Source organism: Epinephelus fuscoguttatus, linkage group LG10 (genome assembly GCF_011397635.1).
Source record: "Epinephelus fuscoguttatus linkage group LG10, E.fuscoguttatus.final_Chr_v1".
Taxonomy (NCBI): domain Eukaryota; kingdom Metazoa; phylum Chordata; class Actinopteri; order Perciformes; family Serranidae; genus Epinephelus; species Epinephelus fuscoguttatus.
In genome coordinates this window covers 31,254,457-31,266,785 of record NC_064761.1, presented here as the reverse complement: position 1 = coordinate 31,266,785, position 12,329 = coordinate 31,254,457, and the positions used below count along the sequence as shown (strand labels likewise).

Below are 12,329 nucleotides of genomic sequence, written 5' to 3'. Positions count from 1 at the left end.
AAGCTGAGTGGGAGGAGGGAGGGCTGAGAAGACCGATGCATAAGGCAGAGGGAGTGAAAGAAGGGAAGCAAGACAGCACAGACCGGAAAAAGCTACTCTCATCCCCCGAATGGTTTGACGAGCTTCCCATGCACACTGTCGTCATGCCAGATGCAATGATCTTACCAGATTTGGGACGGCCTGCCTGCTATTACACCATTTTAACACACACACACACACACACACACCAATAACCCCGTGATGCACAAGCCAGAAATTCCCAGACTGAGAGTTACGAAAAGGTTTCAGCAATCCGTCTCTCTGAAGTAAAACAAACAAAACGTTCACACACATTCAAATGACTGAGCAGTGAATTGTGATCCAGACTCATATCACCACCAGCACTGTATCCTCTTTACCTTGCTGTTCTCACACTTCACTATCAATGAACCATGGACAGGAAAATTTCCCAGGAATGAGAGCCTTGATAAGACCCAATCGACAAAGTCAACAGTGAAACTACAGGCAGATGGTGTAAGCTGAGAGAAAACACACAGTTACCTGACGACCTGACTATTTTTTGGACCCTTCCTGATGAAAAATCCTTATTCTTTTATCACTCACTACGACTGCATCTTCCAGCTTTGTGTGCGTGTTGTGTTTGTGTGTTTTGGGTGTGTGTAAAGGTGATGGGGAAAGAGGAGTTTGAGAACAAAAGCAGGAGATTTACAATGTCTGCAGTCTGGTGGGACTGGGAGGAGAGCTGTGTGTGATCCCTGCTGATGGAAGCTGTATCTGTAAAGATGCCAGTGTGAAAGCAGAGTCAATACACAGATGTCAAAGCGCTTTTCTCAACTTTCCTCAATGACCTCAATATAACACGAGTTACTTTATTTGTACAGCACTTTTCAAACATAGCTACAAAGTACCTCTGAGACAAAGAACAAAAGACACAAAAATGTATACGATGAATACTAAAATGTTAACAAAAGGAAGGAGAACCTTTTGATCTGCTGAGGGTTTTGGTATGTAGATGTGGTAAAGGCAAACTATTCACTGTGGTGCTGCATGGAAAATCAGCGACTTCATCCAAGCTGTAGTAATAGGTATGTTTCCATCCACCTGTTTTTATGTACATTTTTGAGTTGAACAAAGCAGAAAGTATGAAACCAAGTCCCCAGTGTGATTTCAGGTGGGAGCTATTGTTGTATGTCAGCCTACTCTTTATCACCACACTGACCGACAACAGCACCACAGGCTACGCAGGCTTTTTTTTTTTTTTTACCGGTAAAGGGGTTTTTGGGGGAGTTTTTCCTTATCCGCAGTAAGGGTCCAAAGACAGAGGGATGTCATATACTGTTGAGCCCACTGAGGGACATTATGATTTGTAAAAGGCTGTATAAATAAAAGAAGAGGCTCCTTTATTCAAAGACACTGGTAGCCCTCTTAAGCAAAATCAAAATGCCATGAGAACAGCAGTTATTTTTGGCACTAGGGCAGCGTACCAAACTAGTCCCAACCAAATGCATCAGTACTACCAAGTACTGAAAGTGTATCTGGGTCAGAACGCCAAATTCAGACAAGAGGCGCAAGTGCCACGAAGCACCCCAAAGCCTGGAAGGCAGCCACGGAGCTCGGATGCAAGAAACGAAGCTCTGCAGAGCTGCTGGGTTCAACTTAAGACAGGAGGCAGAAGCACCCCAAAGCCGGGAGACCGGGTGTGCTGTTGGCTTCCCAGTGAGCCAAATCGCTGGTTGATCTGCCACGATAGTTTCAATGTCTGGCCTATTTTCTTCTCTATATTATTTTAGTGATAGCCTAGTGTCACTGCTAGATGAGTAGACACACACATAAACATACAAATAAGTAGACAGATAGACAGAGAATGTGTGATTAGAAAAGAGCAGAGGAGCAGAATTGTGTTTTAGTCTACTACATCACCCTGCAGCTTGTTCATAAATCAGGTTTTTTTCTTATTACAAGAAAAGGTACCACTGGGTACTGGTACCAAATTTAACAGTGAACGGTACCCTAATTTGCAATGTTATGAGTCACAGATGTTAGCAGAAGTTTTGGACAATAAAAAACTTGGCCCTGTATCATTAAATCAATCAGTCAGTTAATGTTCACCTGACATAACCTTACCCAGCCCCGGGGTTCACACTGCAAGACACTTTCTAGTTTTCATAAGTATTGAGAAAAGAATGTCGTTGCCGTCACAGCTGGCTTGCATCAGAGTCATCAAAGTAAATGTGAATGACACTAATTATGTCTGTCTCAAGTTTTTAAAGCTGACTGCCAACAGTCAAACACTCTTGATCAGAAGAGGAAACATCGATCTGCTGACCATCATCAGGTCAAAATTTCTGTTTGTCCAATGTGTTCATGACAAAATAGCCTACCTGCTAACTAGTGAAACTCCCATCACGCTTAATACTTCCAGTGTAATGCTGGAACCAAGTTCCAACTCAACCAAGATGATAAACATACTTTCAACATGCTAACCGAGCATTATTACTGTGATCATGTTAGCATGCTGACACTGGCATTTAGCTCAATGCTGTGCCTCAGCACAGCCTCACAGTCACTTGCATGGCTGCAGACTCCAAGTCTGGTTTTATTATTTTTTCATTCATGCATAATCAGCAGCTCCTTTGTTTTTCTCTGCATTTAACTTTTCACTTTGTATTACTAGAAGCATTTACTGAGCTGTCCCAACTGCCAGAGGACCTTGGTTTTTGTAAACTGCGGTCAACAGCAGCAACCACAACTACTTTTGGATGCATGGTGACATAAATTCGAGGTAAAAATAGGTTTCAACTGTTCTACTCTTTTAACTGGACGCTTTTCTGTGAGAATCTGTAAAAACTGAAAACACTGTGCTGTTAGCTTGCATAAAGAGAAGGCAAAAATCACTGCCTTTAAAGATCTAGACAGGGGAAAAAAGGGGAGAGGGAGAGTCGGGTTGTTGTGCTCAGCTGGCATTACTCTGGTTCCTCCCTCAGCACTCGCCACTGCTTTGTCACCGACACCACAGCGGGTCCCTCAAGGGATCCAGCCATGTCATGAGAAGAAAAAAAAGACTGTCAAGGAGGTAGAAAGAGGAGGGGGTGAGGGAGGGAGAAAGATAGATGGGCTTTGGAGCTAATAGCTGAGGACTGAAATGGGGAAGTAATTACGAACCTACAGACAAAGACTACACACGAATGGGTGTCCCCAAGCCCTGGCACACATCCATACAGCACAGGGCAGGAAGTTGTTCGCGCTGAGTGAGGAAGTAACCCCATTTCCTGGAATTGCTGTACAAGCCTCTATATCCAGCAGGCCAAACGGTCGTCATGGTAACTTGCAATAAAATACCCTTAGCTCAGCATGGAAGGAGGGAGATGAGGCTCAAACTAAATACTATTACCCTGAGGGAAGCTTTACTGGCCCACACAAACAGTAGAAGGAACCAAGCAGACGTACCATGCAGGGGCTTTAAGGTTTTAGTCTCCCAGGTCAGCCACAGTTTAGAGGGTGGTGACATACTGTAAGAAACAAATCAGTGCCAGCAGTAACAGCATAAGTGTGTGATTACTCGGGATGTCTCGGGTTCATCTCCTGGATCTTTATCAGGGCGGATCAAGACATTTTTAAATGCAACAGAATCTGCATTGTTAAACTTGATCCCTTTCTGATCCTTTACTTAATTTAACCCCAATGCACTGATGTTAAAACACTGAAACTTATTCCTTCACGGACTTGCATAAAAGATAAAGCTGCCAGTAGTTTCAGTTGATGAAAGTGACATTAAGATGGAGGACGAAAAATCTCGACTGGGACAGCCCCAGTAATTACCCTCCCAACCTTCCAAATGAGACGGTCGCCTTGCTGTTGTAATCACTTGGAAAAGTTGGGAGAGTCTCATCTAAAACTGTGTGCTTGTGTGCTGGCCTGCTGGCCTGCTGGCGGTGTGTGTGTGTGTGTGTGTGTGTGTGTGTGTTGGAGGGAGAAAGAGAGAGACAGACAGAAACAGGGGAGCAGACCAAACAAGGCAAATGTAGGGACTTTCCCTTGCTCATTCATATCCTAATTTTTTTTTCTGATTTAAAACTGTTTTTATTACGATTAAAAAAAAAAAAAAAATCAGGGGTATTGTTCAGACATGTTTCATTCACATAGTTTTCTATACTATAACTATAACGTGCTTTTCAGCAAGACCAATTACTTGAACTACTGGACAAAATTATATTTATATACAACAGAATATTTTAACTGCTCACCACTGGCTACTCAGACATGAGCTGACATAGGCCTGGAACTTACTCTACTAAATAACAGTGGTGTGAGCATGGACAAAATTTGAAGTTATTACAGCATTATCTCAATATTAATATGTTTTGATATTATGAATTTAGAAACAAATGACACAAAGTCAAACTCCCTTTCATCCCATTGATTCAAATGTTTTTCTCAGAGTGTATTTCAGAGCTCATGCTGTGACAGATGAATTGTATTTTATAGCATTCATTTCATTATCAGAATTGAACCACAAGTATAGGGATGCCACAGGGGGAAATCTTCCCACCAATTAATAAACTTGTGACAACATTGTTGTCACCCATTACCCTGGACATTTTACAAGAAAACATATTCGTTGATGATGCTTAATATCTCTAGAGCACTGAGTAAGTTTCTGCTAATGCAATCTGAACATTTCCTGCTGCTGCAGCTTCACATTCAGAGCATTAAAGTTGCGAAACCCAAGTTGGCTTTTATTATAAATTAGTCACATTAGCATTGGGTTTAAATCTGAAATTTTGCTTTTGCTTTACACTTTGACACCAAATCCTCTGCCATGGTCTTATCTGTCAACTGTCCTTATTCTTCTAATGTAATAATTAAAATCTGACTCCTGTTTCTCTGTGCAGTGCCTCTGCCACGGCTGTACAGAGCTGGCACATTCAATTTATAATTGTAGCTTCCATCGTCTGACAAAGTTTTGGAAAAGGACAGTGGTGGCAGTGGCAAGGGTGTATGCCCCAACACCATGTAACACCAGTGACAAAACAGACTGCAAATTAATGAATGTAGCCATTGTGACATCACCCATGGGATTGTTGACTCCCATTTTGAAGCCTCGAGTTTGGCATTTCAGAGAGGCTAGCAATGTGGAGGAGCAAAGGGTGGATCTGACTGAGAAGACTTTCTTAAATAACAAGTTGTAAGTAACATAAAACTCCACATACAGTTGCCATGATGGGGGGAATTATCTATAAAGACCAAAACTGTTTTTTGTACATGAGTCTAGATAATTCATATCCACAACCAACCACTGAAATGAGATTGATTATATGACACAAATTACACATGGTTGTTACGCATCACTAAACTAACACTGCCACCAATTACAAAGTAATTTTCCCTCCTTCTCCTACCTGATGTGCCCTGCGTGGTTCATTACTCTATGCGCCCTGCCTGCCTGTCTCCAGGATTACAGGCCTGTGTTGGCCAAGGAATGCAGGCCGCAGTAATTCCCTGTTAATTTGCTAACCTGTTCAACAGTGCAGACACAACGTTCTGTAATCCCCTCGACCTTCACAGCCACAAACACCACCTCCTATAGTAACCGAGCATGCGGTTCACGCAGGGCATGCACCTAGCTTCATTCGCATTTTGACTGGTATTTATTTAATGCCTGAGGATCAAAGTCACTAAGAGCAAACTGGTCAAGCAGGCGCCGTATTAGCACTGTGAATCAAAATGGTAACAGGCTCATGGCTATGGCTTCCACCTCTTCTACTATGCATGTAAACTTCAAGACTTTAATCACAGTAGATCTATAAGTTAACGTCTATTTTAAGCCACCATGGCTACAGACACAGGACGTGCATGAATGTGTGCATAGAAATACAGACATGCATCTGCAGCACAGAACCACAGACGTTCACCCACTGAATCATCCAGCTTTAGATATTATTTACCACTCTCTCCCACAACAACCAACAAGTACAGGACCAAAACACATGTGGAGCCTGGTTTTTTAACTACACTACTAATCAAAAGGGTGGAGAGGGTTGAACTGAATATAACCTCAAACATGAGCACACAGAAGCTATGGCAAATGCATCTTACTGAGACTGCAAGGAGCTGATGAGAAGAGATAAGAGAGAAATCAAAGGGAAAGCTTGGAGGGTGTCAGAGAGAAGATGTCTTAAGTCACATTAGCCACAAGGCAGTGGGTAGAGCTGGTGGTCAGTAAATAATGCAGTGTTGTGGGCAGATCAATAAATATCTTTGTCTTCAGAGCGCAGGGCGAAGCATGGCACAGATAAATCACATTTCACACCAGACTCCAGCTTGGGTCAGATGCAAGTAAAACATGGGCGGCACAATTGCTGGCCTTTGTCAGTTTGTATCCACAATGCAATACATACACACACGCAAATAGATACGCACACGCATGTCAGCTGTCCGCTGTTTGCACTGGGCAAATATATGCAACCATCCACATACCCACACCATAGGGGCAACACTATGTCGTGTGCCACAAAGATGGCACCAATGCTTCCTTGAGAATCAGATTAACATTCAACTAGAACACTGGCATGTAGCACAGTATTATTAACCAATTAGCCATGTTCCTGCACATCGCCACAGAGAGGCCTTTATTCTTATTCACAGGCCTTGAAATTAAGATCAAACAGCAAATAAACATGTATTCTTTTTTTTGGATGTCTTTAGCAATGTTTTCAGCTCAATTAGCAAAGCAAACACAGCACAGGAACGTCATGGCAAATACCAATGCACCCTCTGGTATGCTGTTACAGGCATTTTGATAATGTGAAGCATATCACCTTGTGCAGTCAGAGCCTAGTAACACTGAGCAAAAACAAAACACAAACATTATCATCTACTTAAGATAATAAAAGCCCCATTTCCACTGTCTCACAAGTAACATGTTCTAACTGCTGCTGTTGCGTGCAAAGTTGAGATCATAATAAGCATTTCCAGTGCACCACTTCACAGCAGGGGCTCATTGTTGTGGCCCGCAATATTAGGAGTAAGGTCAAACTGTTCCTCTCCAACTGAGATGTGATGCAATAAATTGATTGGCTTGACACGTGTGATCAGGCTGGTGAGAAGACACAAAGCATTTTCAATGTTTTATGTTGAGCAGTTTGCAGCTGTTTTGTGATCCGCTCTCATGTGCCATGCTGGAGCCATAATTGGCGGGTTATTATACTGCTAATGTAGACCTGCTGCTCCACATTAACTGACATAAATCTGGAGGCTTTTATTGTGAAGAACCTAGAGGAAGTGCAGTTGTATTTGTCACAGAGGGTGGTAAAATCCCCTATAGTATTTACTAAAAAATGGTCTACACAGCAAGATACAGACAGTTTTATGTGGTTTTGTTGGTAAATTATTTTCTAATGTTGCAAACAAGAGATAGCAAAACTAAAAAAAACCCACAGTGAGCTGGTTAAATAAAAATCTGCAGGCTACCGGCACTTATTGCAGTGGGGGTAAACCTCGAACTTCCTTTATATCATTAAGGTAAACAACACCTTCTTACATGCCATCCTGTCATGGAAAACCACTTGTGCCTTGCACGTATCGCAAGCTTTGATCGCGTGTAGTATATACATTACAGCACAGTATCCCATCTATTTGGATGTTCAGCTTTAGCAGGAAAAAGGATAGGTGAGGATGGATAGAAGAAGAAAAAGAAAATCGTGGTGCACAAAGTGTGTGTGTGTGTGTGTGTGTGTGCGTGTGTGTGTGCGTGTGCACATGCGCGCCAGTGAGAGGCTGAACAGATAGGGAGGGAGGAATGTCAAACACCAACAACATTCCACTGCCTCTCCTTGCACTGCCTGCAGCACTTTCACATTGTCTTTTCTTCCTTTGTGTAACTTCTCTGTTCACAAGTCACCTATAGTCTGCACAAAACGTGAGAAAGAATAGCAAGGCTGCACGTATCATCTCTGTGCTATTAGGCAAAGTAAAAAAAGCATGTGAGATGAAATCAGTTTCATCCTAATGTGAAGGCTAAAAAGGCTACAGGCTGTGTCTTATTGCACATTTCTCAGAGCAAATAAAGACACATTTAGGTAGAAAAAGCACTACTGTGTCATATAAAATGATAGTATATATGAGAAGCATGAATTCTTATGAAAAGGTGTCAATTAAGTAAGGCAGACACGAACAAAGTTTCCAACATTATCTACTGATCCCCAGGAAATTAAGCATTTAACTATTATCTTAATCAGAGTTATCAAACAGGGTCCATGCTCCTTCGTATTTGCAGGACAGCTTTACCATATTGTCAGACAAATATTCATACAATAAATTATGGAGAAGTTTTTAAGACGTGCTTTTCTCATCTTATTTGATTTTTACAATTTTTAATGCAAATGAGAATTTTATTCAACTGAGTAATCCCTAATCCACTGTGAGCTTGCCCAACACCTAAGTGTTTGAGGACCTGCTACTGGATGTCAATTAGTGAACACTAATTAGTGCTTAATTGAAGACGTCACTAGAAAGGAAACAAGTTATCCCTGTTTCTGTTATGTTAAATACACAAACACTGCTGGCAATTCTTTCGCAAATACACCATGCACGGGCCTGATTTGAGTGATGAAGATCATTTGTCATTAACATCTAGGTTATGTTTTAAAATATCTACATTTTTGCACTTTTACTTTTCTAGTTCACATTTTAGAGCTTTTACAGAGTGTGCTCTTGCTTGACAATCAACTGCAGGATGGTTTAACGCTTGTAACTTGCAGTGATGGATATATAATACATAGGAGGGGTCTTGCAAACAGAAAAATAAATTGGCTTTCACGTGAAACATAACCATAACTATATATATCTAATACTGGTGGATAAATGCCTAAAAGGTCACATTTTTGTGTCCATTTTGAATTCCCTCTCTTGCTGTTCAACATCTGGGCAGCGGTGTGACTCAGCTCAGACTTCACAGTCAGTAGTAGTAAGCCATAGTATTCATAGTAACTAGACTGTCCGTTTTAGTGGCCTTCTAGAGATGTGCAACCTAATCTAACACTTCAAAGTGTGTGAAATGATTCAAGAAAAATATTAAAAATTGTGATATCATAGAAAAATACAGCGGAATGACGTCAGTAAAGGTGACTACAGTGACACACTCCCACCTAAGGGGATGTGAGAGTAATATCTAAGTGACGTTACGTTAGCTAACGTTATGTTTTGGGACATTCCGGTGCCTTTCCAAACGCCACAATAACCACAAATTACGGTTAAATGGTTGCTATAAACTAGCCTTCCATCTAAAGTTACTTTCGGGAACAGGTTTCGTTTTTTTAGAAGTATCTTTTTCCACGTAACTCACCTTGCTAGCTAGTCAGACACAAGCAGTGTGTGTGTAATAACGAGATGAGATGCTATGTCTGCCCCGTGTCCCGCTGATGCAGAGGCAACAAAACGTGACAAGTTATGAGTTATTACAACATGACAACACACCTTTATTAAAATCAACAACTTACCCAGAGAAAGGTGAATGAAGCAGAAGAAAAGCACTAGTGGTTTGCCCGAGGAGAAACCGGGGATCTGCTCCATATTTTCTGTAAAATCCACATAAGGTCGTCAGCCCGAAGTTGAGCTGTCTCCCGGGACGGTTAGTTCTCAAAAAGTCTCGCTGGAAATGCCTCGCGCGCAATTAAGAGGGAAATAAACTACCTGTAGCGCCACATTAAAACATGTCAGTAATTTTTTACATGTGTTCTCCGAGCAGTGGCGTTAAAACCCGGTTTAAAATACGCAATTTAACTTCTTGTAGTCACACACGGCATCGAAAAAGCCTCCCACCTCTCTACGCTGAGCAGTCACTGAAGTCACTGAGGGTGAAGGAACAAAAACACATATCCTTCCGCTGAAGTCAGAGGGGATCTATCGATGAGCTGAAAAGATGGTAAAACTTCTTAAAACGCTTATACATCTAAATTTTAGTGTTTTTCAACGCTTTAAAAAAAACAACATTGCTCGATGTAATTGTTTATTTTATCTTAGACGCAATATAAAAACGAATTAGAAGTTAAAGTTTTCTTTCTCTGTGTCGCCGCGGCGGAGGAATTTTTTTTCTCATTTTTTTACTTCTCGGAGCCTGGTATGACTCAAAATTAACCCTTCAATGATTTTTTCTTTTCTTCTCTCCTCCCATGAACTGTACGTTTTTCCCCGATATGTCTTTGAACGCCCACTCGTTACTTAGTGTTTTTCGTTACCATAACTATTAATGCCAAGCTGTATGCCAGGGTTCATGTCGACAGCGTGTTCAGGTAATTTATGAGCACGAGAATCTTGACTGTGAAACACTCATTTGTAGGGGTGGACAGAAAAGTGGGTAAACAGTGACCTCAAAAGCCAACTAAATTTGCATATTCGTTGTGATTGAGGATTCGTTTAACACGGTATTGCTTCACTGTGAATGAAGTCTGCCCTGCTCTAGATTTTTAATCAGTGCTGAATGATGCATGTTACCTGCAGGTTTCAGGTGAATCACCACTTTCTCAGGTGCAGATCAAATCAAGTGCAACAGTTCAAGTTCACAAGGTATATGTTGCAATTTTGCTTAGGAGATCTTCAAGTGTCATATTCAAATGAAAGAAAAAAATCTTAGAAGCGCAAGGATTGACAGAAGTAGCCTACTGCAGTTTTCAAATAAAAAAAGGTAGTGATGTCATTCTTTCCAGAAGAAAAACATATATATATATATATATATATATATATATACATTTGTTGTCATTATTAGTTGATCAACATAAAAATAATTCGCCACAATACTGAAAAAATCAACTTGTCATTTAACAGAGCAGTGTGGAAGATTAGGGAGATTTAGTGGCATCTATAGCAGTCGGGATTGCGGATTTCAACCAGCTGAAACTTTTCCCAATTAGGATTCCTTCAGTGTTCCTTGTTCAGGGTTTTTTTTTACCAGGAGCCGTCCACATAGGTCTCTTCCTCTCCAAAATATATAGACCTGGTATTTAAAACTATAAAAACACTGAATAAAGCAGTTTCACGTTGCAAATCAGTGTTTCTTCGTCACCGTTTTGTACGTCACAGATGGGCCGTTCGCCCAACACCCGTTATGTGTGCTCACCTTTTGTCCTTGATTACTAAATGTGTGCTCACTATATTTCTGATCCAGATGTTCAGGAGGAATTATCCACAGGTTTCCTCTTCTCCGAGACAAACAAACCCCGTGATTTAAACCAGTAAAAGCACAGAATTAAGCCAATTAACGTTACAAATCAGTGTTTCTTGGATGCTGTTTGGCATGCCAGAGACTGGCGTTTAGCCTAGCACCTGCTAATGTGTGCTTACTGCTCACCTTTTTTCTATGACAACTTAAGATCCAGACGTTCAGGAGTTTTTTTCCGGGAGCTGAATTATCCGCAGAGGTCTTTTACTCTCCAAAACAAACCGCCCTGTTAGTTTAAAGTGTTTAAAACACTAAATAAAGCATTTTTACATTTAAAATATCAAAATTTATTTAGAACTAGTGTCTGGTTTGGCCACTCTGAGCTGCTGTAGAAACATGGCGGTGCAACATGGCCATTTCCAAGGATGGGGACTCGCTTTGTAGATATAAACAGCTCACTCTCAGGGAACGAAATCACATTGATTCCTGTTTTCCGGTGATTATACACTAAAGAAAATGTACTTATTCCTTTTATGCCAATATATCCCCCTAAATCCTACACACTGGATCTTTTTTCAAGCAAAAATGCCAAATATTGTCAAATAAGCTGTTTTTATTTATGTATTTATTGTCACTGTACATTGATTGTGAGATGTCACATTGTACTTTTCACAATTATTTGATGTTTTCTCAGTTAACAGAGAAAATAATCATCTTATCAAAAAAAAGTTGCAGCCCCTGTTATCAGTAAGGTCACATTTAACACTGACATTGTCAGAGGTTACATAATGAAACTGCTTACTGCTTACCAGGAGCAAAGTATTTCATCCTTTTTTTGATAATTGTTTTATTTTTCTTGAGAACAAGGTTGTCTTTAGTACTAATATCTAAAACACAAGAGAACCCCAACACTGCCCTTTAGTCTCCCTCACTCATGCTCAGACAGACACACTCGCTCTGGCTTTATTAACTGTTAGGGACCACAGTAATCCCAAACTAATTATCCCTTATCAGCCTGAATGATCCAGGTGTAAATCACCGGCTCATCACAATAACAAGACTACATCTCATCCCAGTGATTTGTTTGTCTTTACACCCCGTTAGAGAAACATTGCCGAGCCTCCTGCTGCTGCGACCGGCCCTCTGTCCTCTATTCAACCCTGCTGAAAGGCCT

At 41.0% G+C, this 12,329-nt stretch overlaps 2 protein-coding genes across 3 annotated transcripts in view; one reads left to right on the top strand and one right to left on the bottom strand.

Moving 5' to 3' along the window:
• notch2 (notch receptor 2) overlaps positions 1-9,946 on the bottom strand; it is a 50,651-nt gene extending 40,705 nt beyond the window's left edge. Inside the window, exon 1 of one of the 2 annotated variants that reach the window (XM_049587226.1) lies at positions 9,498-9,946. In XM_049587226.1, coding sequence (XP_049443183.1) covers positions 9,498-9,570 — 73 coding nt within the window. In that variant the 5' untranslated portion in view covers positions 9,571-9,946. The remainder of the gene's footprint in view (positions 1-9,497) is intronic. The other variant, XM_049587227.1, reaches the window with a different exon arrangement.
• Positions 1-12,329, top strand: part of zgc:92140 (uncharacterized protein LOC447854 homolog) — a 670,238-nt gene that overhangs the window by 558,098 nt on the left and 99,811 nt on the right. The gene's annotated exons all lie outside the window — the stretch shown is intronic.